The sequence below is a fragment of the Alexandromys fortis genome, unplaced genomic scaffold, assembly GCF_014885135.2.
Source record: "Alexandromys fortis isolate MF-2015 unplaced genomic scaffold, M_Fortis_MF-2015_v1.1 scaffold_94, whole genome shotgun sequence".
NCBI lineage: Eukaryota > Metazoa > Chordata > Mammalia > Rodentia > Cricetidae > Alexandromys > Alexandromys fortis.
In genome coordinates this window covers 6,078,244-6,090,523 of record NW_026067979.1, presented here as the reverse complement: position 1 = coordinate 6,090,523, position 12,280 = coordinate 6,078,244, and the positions used below count along the sequence as shown (strand labels likewise).

Below are 12,280 nucleotides of genomic sequence, written 5' to 3'. Positions count from 1 at the left end.
CATCCTAGTGGCTGCATATACAGAATGACAAATCCCTAATCTAAGGCTCAATGGTCACAGGCTATGAGATTGTATAACCTCGGAACATCAGAAGCTGCACCCATAAAATCTCATCAACATGACAGTTTAAAATTAAGGATTGCTGAGAGCCGGAGAAATTGTCTTCCCCGGGGAAGAGTATACCAGGTGGTTATGCGATACCAAGTAGTCAGCCCTGAAAACATACAGAACGTTACACATACTGAGCAGGTTGTACTCATGGATGCGAGAGTGTGTGTGTAACAGCAGTTCATGAAAAATGGTTATGGTTTCTTTTTTTCTTCAAAACAGGATTTATCTTTGGTGCCTGCCTTGGAACTCTGTAAAAACCAGGCTGGCCTCTAACTCACAGAGATCCACCTGTCTCTGCCTCCCAAGTGCTGGGATTAAAGGCATGGCCTGTCTGATTTATCATTTTTTATTTATTATTTATTTGAAAGAGGGTTATATAGACTTTTGGAGAGAGGAAGGGAAGGGAGAAGTTATGTAATTACATTAATCTCAAAATAATTTTATAAGTAAGTGGTTTTTAAAAATTGTTAAACAGTAATTTCAATCGTACAGAAACCTATTCAGTACCAAATAAAGTGTTAAAAGCCAGGAATGGTGGTACATGTGTTTAATCTCAGCTCTTAGGCAGAGTTCCAGGCCAGCCAGGGCTACACACAGAAACCTTGTCTTGAAATTATGTGTTCCTTCTCCCAAGAAAAAGAAAAGGGCATTAAAATATAGAATCTGCCAGAGGGCTACAGAGACTCCAGCACTTAGAAGATAGAGATAGGATTGGGAGTTCAGGGTTATGATTAGTTCCAGAAATGATGTCCCGAGATACTAACACCATCTCCCTCACAGAGCTGCCAGTTGTGCGCATGCTCTCCAAGGAGGTGCTAAATGAATCTTTCTAGGTAATTGACAGCTTGACTCATTGTAGTTGCTTATTCTGGGTTTTTTTGTTCTTATTGTTAGTTCTGTCTTGTTTTTCTATTTCTAGTATGCCCCTATGGAAGTTTCTGTTTTGATTTTGTTTGGTTTTTAGGGCAGGGTCTCACTATGTAGACCAGGCTGACCTGTGTTACTGAACACTGGGGTTAAAGGCTTGTGTCACTGAAAATTTTAAAGGCAGTTTTCTTTTTGAAAAATTTTCTTTTAATTTAATTCACCAGACCAGAGTGGCTAACGTTTTCCTTTTAGTTGTGACATGTGAGAAGTAAATAATTACTTAGTTATTTACAAGAAGAAAAATCTTAGAGGTTACCATGCTTATGACAAAATACTCTAAAGAGGCTCCTTGGAGCTGGACCCAGTGATGCTTTCCCTTAATCTCAGCCTTCTGGAAATAGGCAAACAGATCTGAGCTTGGAGAGTTCTAGGCCAACTGGAGCTACATAATAGGAAAAGAAATGCCCTCAACTGTCTTGAGAAGTGAGTAGGCTGGACGGTATTGAAAGGTTAACGTGGCATTTTATTTTTCAGGACCCTGAACCACCAATACGACTATACATTTGATTGGACGATGTTAAAGCAGAAAGCAGCACAGCAGGCAGCCTCTTCCAGTGGGCAGGGTCAGCAGGCCCAAACCCCCACAGGCAAGCAAACTGACAAAACCAAGAGTAACATGAAAGGTTAGTAGCCAAGAACCAAGTGACGTTACAGGGAAAAAATTAAATACAAATTGGGTAATTCATTCATTTCTAACAGTGTTAGATCAAGGAGGTGGTTTTAAAACACATAAAATTTGGCTTATATTAAAAAAAAAAAAAGACGTCCTTGGAAAATTTGACTACTAACTTTAAACCCAAATGTCCTTGTTCATATATATGTATATGTATTTGTATATACATATATGTGTGTATTTATCATTTCTCTTGGGATTTTGGGTCATTTTTAACAACTGCATCTTTTTTACTCATTCATTAACCCTTTTCCAAAATAAACATTTGGTGTTGGGAATATGGTATTGCCAATCAATCCAAAATCCTAGACCTAACACTTGTTGATTTTTAATACAGAACCTGGTTAGCCATGGTATTTTGACTTACTTTCAGACTAACAGTGTAAGATATTTATACATTGTTTGTTTGCATGCTAATGCTTTAGCATTTAATGGGAAAATGTGAACACGATCTAATTTTAAGAGGTGAGTCTTGGCATTGCCTTCAGCATGTCTGTCTTCTTAATTGCAGAGCACCTTGTTAACTGCAAAGCTCCGCATATCTTCCTAAATCAGAAATCAATTTCATGATGATCCTTTAAAGGAGTGCTTTATTGAAATGCGAAGGAACTTTAGGTACTAGGGTTCATTCAGTGTGAAATTGAAGCCTGCAGTTAGACCTTGTCAATTGAAGATAACTGAGGCAAATGCCATTAAACTGCTAGTCTGTCTGTCTCTTTCTGGCACTTTGAGTGCTTGCTTCTAAGGAGTAGAACTGTCAGAGCACACCCTCACTCCCTAATCCTGGTGCCTTAGAGTTCCACTCCTGCTTCCCTGTTGTCTCCCCTTCTGGGGCTTACCTATTGATGCCTGCCTGCTTTGTGCACGTGGTGGGTAGGTAAGCTTTGGTTTTTGGTTTCTTATTACTTTATTTCTGAAAGACTGCTCTAGTCTGAATGTGGTTTTCTAATATTAGTATTTGTTAATATTAGTAATATTCTGTATTTTTAGAGTTACATTTAAATAATTTTTTTAAACTTGAAAATAGATTTTAGGCCGGGTGTGGTTGCAAATGCTTTAATCCAAGCATTTGGGAGGCAGAGGCAGGCGGATCTCATGAGTTCGAGGCCTGCCTGGTCTACAGAGTGAATTTCAGGGCATCCAGGGCTACATAAGACCCTGACTTTGTTAAGAACAGCTTTTAGTATCTGAGGAACATTTGAAGAAATGGAATGAACTGATTCCATCCTTGTCCCAGCAGCTCAGTAAAGTTGAGGGGCTTCCTTTCTGTGTTTCTGTATTTGGGAAGGATTGAGTTGAAGATTTGGCGGAGGAGGGGTTTCAATGATGAGGCCTGAGCTAAGCAGTTGCTCAGGGTGTTTTTAGCCTCTGTACTTCAGTTGGGACTTGGATACCTCCTTTGTCTCTTAATACTGTGTAAGTAATCTTCCGTTGAAGTAGGTGGCAAGTATTTGTGAGAAGTGGAGAGTCTCTTAATGAAGATACTAAGCAATGCCTATGTTTGCCTTTTTCATGAAATGAAGCCATTTATTTATTGCTGAAAGCTGGCTGGGATAATAGGATCCATCACAAATTGTAGCTTCTAGAACTGAAATTGAAATCTCATCTGGCCTAGAACATTTTTCTTCAGGCATTCAGCAGCCTTCAGAAAGAAGTATTTTCATTTTGACCTAGTTTCATTGTTCTAATTTCCTATGTGTTTCTTACTCAATATAAAAGCAGAATTTTTGTCCTGCTTTATCCAGGTATTAAAGACGAGAAGTTGGATCCACTGAGTTAGTATGTTTCCTTGGAAAAGAAAAGTGATTAAACTTAAGTTTAAGCTGCCTTCTGTATCGTAACTTTTTCATAAAAGTAACTTAAAATCATAAAACAGTTACATCATCAATAGACACAGTGGTCGTGCAAATTATTACATGTACATGAACCTACAGTGTTCTGAAATATGAAATTTTTAGTAAATACCTTAATGACTGCTTTCAAAAGGTACATTTCTAAGACAAGGTTCAGTGACATGAATTCTTATAGTCTTAGCTACTGGGAGGTTGAGATGAGGATTGCTTGAGTTAATGGCCAGTGTTCCTTTCTCAAGGGGAGGGGGGAATGGGTTAACCAAGAGGGTTTTTGTTTTTTTTTTGGGGGGGGTTTATTTTATCTTTATTTTTTACCTTGAGCAAAATACTGCTTGCCACTAAAATACGTCAGTATAGGGCTAGAAAGTTAGCTAAGTTGGAAAGTGCTTGCTTTGTATGAATGTGGACCTGAGTTCAGTTCTCTAGAACCTCCATTTTAAAAGTCAGCAAGGACTGGGAAGTGTTTGGCACTCACCCTAAATCCCATCACTTGGCATAGAGCAAGCAGATTTCTGTGAGTTTGAGGCCAACCTCAAAATGGTGAGACCAGAGACCCTGTCTCAGCAACAAAGCTAGCAAACTGTTATGAGGTTTGCTTGTATGCCCAGCCCCGGCTAGCAGGGTGGAGACAGGCAAAACCTTGGGACTTTCTGGCTGGCTCTATAAAGCCTAATCAATAAGCTCTGACCTAGTGGAAGACCCCAACTCCAAAAAATAAAAGACATCAGAGGAACCATCACTAGCCTTGACTCTGACCACGACCCGCACAGAGGTGCACAAGCTGTGCCACTACCCAGAATATACAGAAAGAGGTGGACTTTCTACTCCTTAACATTCGTGAATTTAGTGTTCGTACAGAAAGCTAAGAAAAATGCACATGCCCTAAGAGTGGTATGAAATAAGCATGAGAAAATTAGTCTTAGACCTTCTGCCACTCACATTATATAGGTGATTCCAAAATAGGATTATAAAACAAATACTTCGTTTCTGCTACTTTAGCTTTTGATCTCATGGAATCTTCCAATAATGCTAACATCATATTTCTCAGCTCAAAAATGATAGAAAGTAGCCAGGCAGTGGTGGTACTACCTGTAGTCCCAGCACTTAGGAGGCAAAGGCAGGTGGAGCTCAGTGAGTTCTAGGACAGCTAGAACTGTTACACAGAGAAACTCTGTCTTGAAAAATACAAAATGAAACAAAAAATTATAGCAGGTGGTGACTCATAACCTTTAATCCGAGACTTGGGAGTAGAAGGATGGATCTGGTTGAGGATTGCTTGGGCTATATAGTGAGACTCTCAAAGACCAAAATAAAATGAGTAAAAAAGATACCCCTTAGGACATACATATTATAGCCTCCTCCCCTTTTGATGATAATCTCAGATGCTTGTATATATCAATGAATTCAGTTCATAAATCTTTAACAATCAGGCCTCTAAAGGTTCTCTTCTGGAAAGATCTTCTAAATGTTGGCATTTTTTATAGTTCTTTAGGGTTTTGTGAGGTTTTTTGACTACTCGGCAGTTATTTTTTTAAGCATATGTTTCTTTCATAGATATTACAGAAATTTCTAGCCATCTTGATCATGCTGGGCGCACACCTTTAATCCCAGCACTTAGAGGCAGAGTGGATCTCTGAGTTCGAGGCCAGCCTGGTCTACAAGAGCTAGTTCCAGGACAGACTCCAAAGCTACAGAGAAACCCTGTCTCAAAATATGTAAAATGTATTTTGCTCATTTAACTAGTGTATGCTTATGTCATAGGTGGATTCTCTGCTCTGATAACTTTGCTTAGGCCTTTCAGTTACTGCATTCCAAAGCCAATCAAGACCAAGAGAAAGGATTTTCCCTAATGTCCCTTAGACTTTTTCTTACAGTGCTGAAGTGCCCCTAAGATTGAATTTTTTGCTTCTCTTTGTGTAGCAAAGATAAAAAAACTTCTCCCTCTGAACATTTGACAATCCATTTAATAAGTGTTCTTCTGTTGATGATTGTCAGAAAGGTACTTGTTTATGACCTAGAAGAGACAAAGAAATGTTTTATGAACATTTAAATAATTCAGTTAGTTCTGATAACCCACAAGTAGCTGATGCAGTAGAACAAGTTTGAGAGTGGCCTTGACCTTCTAAGACTTAAGTGTTTTCCCTCACACTAACCTACCTCTGTCAGTGATCCCCAGAAGCCTAAAGGGCTTTAACCTTTTCTGACTTCACCAACTGCTACCAGGAACACAGCTGATAATTCAGCAACTTAACCCAAAACAGGAAAGGGAAGACCTAGCGATGCCTGGAGAAACTGACTTACCCTCAATACACTCAGTCCAAAGAAGACCTGGGAACTGAATCTTTGCTGAAACCTGGGATTTTCGTCAGCTTTTCTCATTGTGGACAGTAAAACTGAAGAGAGCGACAAAAGAAATGAAGAAAGTGCAAGAGACCTTCAAGGCTCCCTGGGCCTGTTAACTCTCAGCTCAGGTTCTGTGATGGCTGTCAGAAGGCCTGGGAGAGCGCTGTGTAATGCCCACCATCTGCCAGTTGGGACAGATTCCTTTGTAACAGGTATGTTCAGCTTAGCGACTATGGAAACTATTAGAAAATGAATCTGAGTAGAGAAGACAGTCATTCAGATTGTTTTTAGTCTGTTGGTCCAATTTAAGGAGGAATTGAATCTGTCACACAAATTGCCGGTGTGCAATCAAAAATACTTTCATCTTTCACAGTGTTCATTTTGTAGAGCAGAATTTGTTAGTTTCATATATACTGGCAGCTTAATTCAAAATTCACCTAGCTTAATCTTGTATAACCAGAAGACCATAGGAGAATATTGTAGAAAAAGTTACTTAATACAACAAATGACATTGTATGTTGATTATTGAGTTAATAAATGGTTTCGTTCTTATTATACTGTGGAAGGAGTCTAAATTTCAAACACCCACCACAAATATATAAACCTTATTACTGCATGAACATCCTTTAACTGGATGGTAGATGTTAATTACAATCTCATTAATACAGAGGTATGTAGAGATAGGAGGAACTGTCTCAAAACATAACTATACCTGTTTAAAATGGATTCTGGCTATTTTTTAAAAAATTAGACATGTTTGCAGTGAATTCCTTAATAAAGATACATTTCTTGTAGATTACTTTTTGAGGGGGTAAAGTATGATTGTTAGATAAAATAAGCACTCTTTTCCTGTTTAAAGAGTAGCTTAATTCCTGGATAGTCACACTAACCCTGCAACTTTGGTAATAGTCTTCACTCTCCCTCTCTTTTAGGAAAAGAAGAGGTTCATTCCTCATTTTAACTGATGTCAGTGAAGACTTACTCTGGAACCAAAAGTGCTACCCAGGCTGCAAGATTTTTAAAACAAAAACTAAAGCACAGTGGAAGAGACTGTGCTTAGAGGTGGTTGAAGACTGAATGTTGGAGGCCTGCTATTGTGTTTTTCCTTCTTGATTACCATCCAAGAACCGCTCATTTGAGGGATGTCACCTGGGTAGAAAGACCATCCTACCATTGACCTGTCTAGCTGAAGAACTCAAACTGGATTTGACTACTTTATTCTACCGGAATATTGTTAGGCTAATCTTCAACCAAGCCCTAAACAGTTGTAACCAGAGACTGAACTAACTGTTCCACAAAGAAAGACTTTTGACCTAGAACTTCCCTGTTATTAAAAACTAAGTTGTTTTGTATTTGGCTTATAGTTCGTTAGTGGCTGGTTTTCCACTTCATACCTGATTGTGTGGAGGGATACTGAGTGTAACGAAATACTAAAATATAATCACATTATTACAGCAAATTATAAAGGAGAGGAGCCCTAGTTTTTGTAGCCAGGAAAATCATATTTTTACAATTTATGAATAACTTTCATAGTTAAAGCCAAATACTGATGGGGGTAAAGATCCTTTGTATTTAGCTAGTCCATAGTTTCTGTCTAGATTTTAAATAACTTTTCACTTATTACTCCATGAAATTGGAATTAGATTACAGTCTGGTCAGTTTACAGATGGAATTAGGGTTTGGTTAACAGCCTTTTAGAGTAGGCCCTACTGTGCCTGGGGAGGTGGCCCAATAGATAAAGCACTTAGCACAAAATGTGAGGACCAGCCTTCAGATCCTCCAAAACTCTTAAGTTGGGTAGATATGGTTGTCCACTTGGAATCCCAACACCTGGAAGTAAGAGACAGCGTCCCCAAAGAAAGCTGGCCCGATTGTGAGCTCCAGGTTCAGCAAAAGGCCCTGCATCGGTATATTCAAGGTGATGAACCATCGGGAAAGATACCACCTAATTTCAACCTCTAGCCTGAATACAAGTGTGCCTACACTCAAGTACACACACACAAGAGTGCGTGTGCACAACAGATTTTTTGGTTTTAAGTTTGCCGGTGCTATTTCATAATCTTAGTGTTTGTTTTCTCTATGCTCTTAGGATGATGGAATTGGGTCTGTTAAATAGCTGCTCCTGGTTGACAGTGGGAAGGAGGAGTAAAGCACATCGTTGCCTTCAAAGCTTAATTGTATTTACCAAATACGTGAGGATGTCTGGTTTTCCTCCCAAATGAAAAGTTCCTAGTTAACTGGTGAAGGAATGCTTATTAAAAAAATGATGATTATAAATGTTTGATACTGACTTTCCAGTTTTAGTCTTAAAAACATCTGTAATAAGAAGTAGTAGTGTTAGATTCTGAATCTCACCAAACCCAAAGGAAGTCCCACCAGTGTTGGGGGGGGGGGGGAATACATTACTGGCCAAAGCATGGTTTTTCTCATGGTTGGCTTGGTTTTGATTTTTGTTGAAGTTAAATGGTCAGAAATGTAATTCAGTCATCTAGGGGTTTAGAAGGGAATAGACAAAATGGCTCTTGCTTATTTGATATCCAGGTTATTAAGGGTATCAATAGGTGGGTGTGTTTATTCTGTCTCTAGCCATAAAGAACCATTTAGAACCAGCATCCTTAATGTAGAATCCCTGGCTTACGGGAGAAGGAACTGTACAACAGGATAGGACAGGAAGTAAACAATGCCAAAGCATTGCATTGCTTATTTCTAGTTCACAAGTCAGTGAGTAGAGTGGGGTTTGGGGGGGGGGGGGTTGATTGGTTTGGTCTTTCGAGACAGGGTTTCTCTAGCTTTGGAGCCTGTCCTGGAACTAGCTCTTGTAGATCAGACTGGTCTCAAACTCAGAGATATGCCTGGGTCTGCCTCCCGAGTGCTGGGATTAAAGGCATGTGCCCAGAGACACTTCTTTTTAATGCAACAGTGGAAGTTAAACAAGTATGAAGATCAGTGTAAAGTTTTTGTATGCAGATTACATATTTCTTAGAGGTATAACAAGGTAAAGTTGTGCTTTAAAAGTGAAATAACTGTTGCTGTTGTGAAAATTCTGCCAGAAATGGTGTACACAAAAGTTGGCTTCTGACCTAGTTAGAACCATCCTCTAGTTGTTGCAATAATGTCACCGGTTTCTCATTTCAGTTGAGTTTCTGAAATAACTTGTGTTCTGGGTCCAAAAGAAGTGGACATCCTCTTGGATAGCTAGCCATTCACTATAGCTGAGAGTTGGCTGCTGAGGCTGTAACTGACTATAGATTTCTTCCTGGGTCATTCAAATCAGCGGAAAATGGCTTTAATTAGAAAGTTGTGTACTCTATTTTGAAAGGTCAGGCTTGATGATTTTCACGTTAAGAACAGCCACTAAAATGTGATTATTGCCCTAGTTCTCTAATTTGGGGAATTTGTAAAAATTTAAAACTTGTAACAACCTTTTTCTGTTTTGTTTTTTAATAGGTTTCTAGGCATGAATTGAGGAAGAGAAGCAGCAGAGCAGATGATTGGAGCAGCATTTGTTTCTCCCCAAACTAGACTTTTAGTTCATATGTACACTAGCCAGTGGTTGTGGACAACCATTTACTTGGTGTAAAGAACTTAATTTCAGTATAAACTGGCCCTGGGCAGCATTGCTGGTGCTGACCCTGAGCTGTAGCCGCTGTAATTGTGAATATTAACTGAGGTAGTGAAACATGGTGTCCGGTTTTCTATTGCATTTTTTTTTTCAAGTGGAAAAGTTAACTAAATGGTTGACACACGAATTGGTGGAGAAATTGTGCATATGCCAATTTTTTTGTTTAAAACCTTTTATTTTGAACTATACTGCTTTTGAGATCTCTTCAGAAGAACGGCATGAACAGTCTTCAGCCACAGTTGTGATGGTTGTGAATGTTCACAATTGTGTGTTCTTAGGGCTTTCCATCCCTGGGGTTTGCAAGTTGTTAACTTAAAACATTCTTTAAAAGGCTGGCTTCTTGTTTGCAAGCCAGCTGATATGGTAGCAACCAAAGATTCCAGTGTTTGAGCATTTGAAAGACTCTGCCTGCTTACCTGTGCTAGAAATAACAGCATCTAAAGTGAAGACTTAAGAAAAAAAACATAGCGACTACTAGATTATCCTTAGGACTCTGCATTAACTCTATAATGTTCTTGCTATTATAAAAGCATATTTGTCACAAATTTAGTTACTGTCTTACAACTGAACATGTATGTGTGTTGCTTAGATAAATGTAATCACTGTAAACATCTATATGATCTGGGATTTTGTTTTTATTTTGAAATGGGAGCTTTTTGTTTACAAGTTCATTAAAAACTAAAAACTGTTTCTGTAAGGAAGTGAAATTTTTTTAAACAAAATGCCTTGCTGACTCAACATGAAGTATATCTCAATTTTTTGTTTTATGTTTTGAGACAGGGTCTCATTTTGTGGCTCTGGCTAGCCTGGAATCACTATATATAGGACCAGGCTGGCCCTAAACTCTTAGAGATCTTCTCTCTGCTTCCCTAGAGTCCTGGGACTAAAAACATGAGCCACCATGCCCAGGCTTTCCCTATTTTTTTTTTTATGGATTACTGCAAGTCATCGTTCTATTCCTCTGCTGCGAAACATTTTTTTGTCTTAAAGAGAAGAGCATCCTTTCCGTTTTTTTTCCAATGACTCACAGACACAATACCCAGTACTTACTGCAGCTGCCATAACTTTGGCGTTGACTCCTGTGGCCACTGACTAGCAAGCAGATGGACTGATTTTGAATATGAGTGGAAGTGTTAAGGGTTTAATAACTATATTACAAGATATTTTTCTTAGAAATCCTTGTGAAATGGCTCCAAGAGTATCACACAGTGTGAAGTTAGTGATCTTGACCCTCTAAGCCCTGCTTCTGTAGGTACCTGTGCACGCTTCCTCATGGTCTCTTTTGGCCGCTTTCCTTTTTCCCTCGATCCAAATGAAGGGGAAACTTACTGACCACAATTTTTCAAATGATGTAATTTATTCATTACAGCATGTCAGGATAAATTAAAAGTTCATTTGTCTGAAAATGCTGCCCAGGAGCCTATTGTGTAAAATACTCTGAATTGTAAATTGACACGTGTTTGAGAAGATTATTGGGATTGATTTGTTGTGGTGTTTTTATTTGAACAGCAATAACTAATTCCATGATTGCCACATTCTGTTATGAAGAGATGTATTCGTACCATAAAGCTAAAGGAAGGCTTAGTGAGTTGGGACTGGTGGGTGGCAGCTTCTGTTTTTCTAACCATGCTTGTCAGTTAAGGTGTTTCTTGACTAATAAACCCTTTGATACTTTTAGCCAGAAATCAGTCTCATAAAGCTATTTTTGAGTATAGTTTGTGTAAGATAAAACTGTTCAGCTTTGGCTATAAATTTCCAGGCTGAGCTCCCTCTCTAGCGAGATATTTTTCAGTGCTTTTATTTACTATGCACTTAGACTATGCACTTTTTCTGAAATATTTTTGTAACACTTTTTTGTATTTTTGCCATTTGAAAAGGTGTGTCATTGGTCTGTAACTAAGTTGCAGGTTGGAAACTGCTGTCAGCTTTGTGAATCAGAGCAGAAATGTTTTTGTTTCTGGTGTTTTGTCCGTCTGCAGCTGGAGCTGGAATCCCACTGATCTTCTAGCTACCTTTCATTTTCCTCACAGTTCACCAAGAAGAGCAGAAGCTCAGTGAATGCTGTTACTAACTAATCCTGTCTGGAAGTGAATCTCATTTCACCAAAGTTAATTATGTTTTTCCACTAAAATGATGGTATATGTTGAAGACACATCACTTTGAAGTTGGAAGACCTCACCACTAAAGGCTCCACAGTGGCTGACTCGGCTGAACTCTAGGTTGCCACTCTTCTTTGTTCACCCACTGGGTGATGCAGCTTTTTTAAATGTTGGGAGATGGCCATTCTAACTACTGTTGAATGTCTGTTTGGGGAAGGTATAAATAAGAAAATAAAAAAAGAATATATATGAAGGGGAGGCTGGTTGTCTCCCATGTGGTTGTGCATATGCTCTTAGAACGCATAAGTGACATAGTCTGCCTTTGCTGTGATCTCTGCTGAGTCTGTTGCAAATACTCAGTGTACTGTGACAGGGCACGGATTGTTCTGAGTTATGAACCACAAAGACGGTAGAGTCTAAGCTGGTAGGCTGTTTTCCCTGAAAATTGCTGGGACAATAAAGAATGGTTTATTGTAACTAGAATGAGCCATGAGGATTGCAAAGGGGGCCATCAAAAACATCTTTAGCTCACATAAAGATTTGCAACATCCAATATAGGTGTGCAGAACGTGACCCCTCTTCCAACTAGTCTTTGTGGTTTTGTTTTTTGGTCTGTGACAAAAAATATGTATGGTGATGACCAAGATGTGAG

At 38.9% G+C, this 12,280-nt stretch overlaps 1 protein-coding gene across 3 annotated transcripts in view; it reads left to right on the top strand.

Annotated features, from left to right (window-relative positions):
• The window catches only part of Csnk1a1 (casein kinase 1 alpha 1), a 36,329-nt gene extending 24,443 nt beyond the window's left edge, over positions 1–11,886 (top strand). For 2 of the 3 annotated variants that reach the window (XM_050158040.1, XM_050158043.1), the window contains 2 exons: positions 1,513–1,661; positions 9,355–11,886. In XM_050158040.1, the coding sequence (XP_050013997.1) occupies positions 1,513–1,661; positions 9,355–9,362 (157 nt within the window). In that variant the 3' untranslated portion in view covers positions 9,363–11,886. The remainder of the gene's footprint in view (positions 1–1,512; positions 1,662–9,354) is intronic. The other variant, XM_050158042.1, reaches the window with a different exon arrangement.
• The last annotated feature ends 394 nt before the right edge of the window (positions 11,887–12,280 follow it).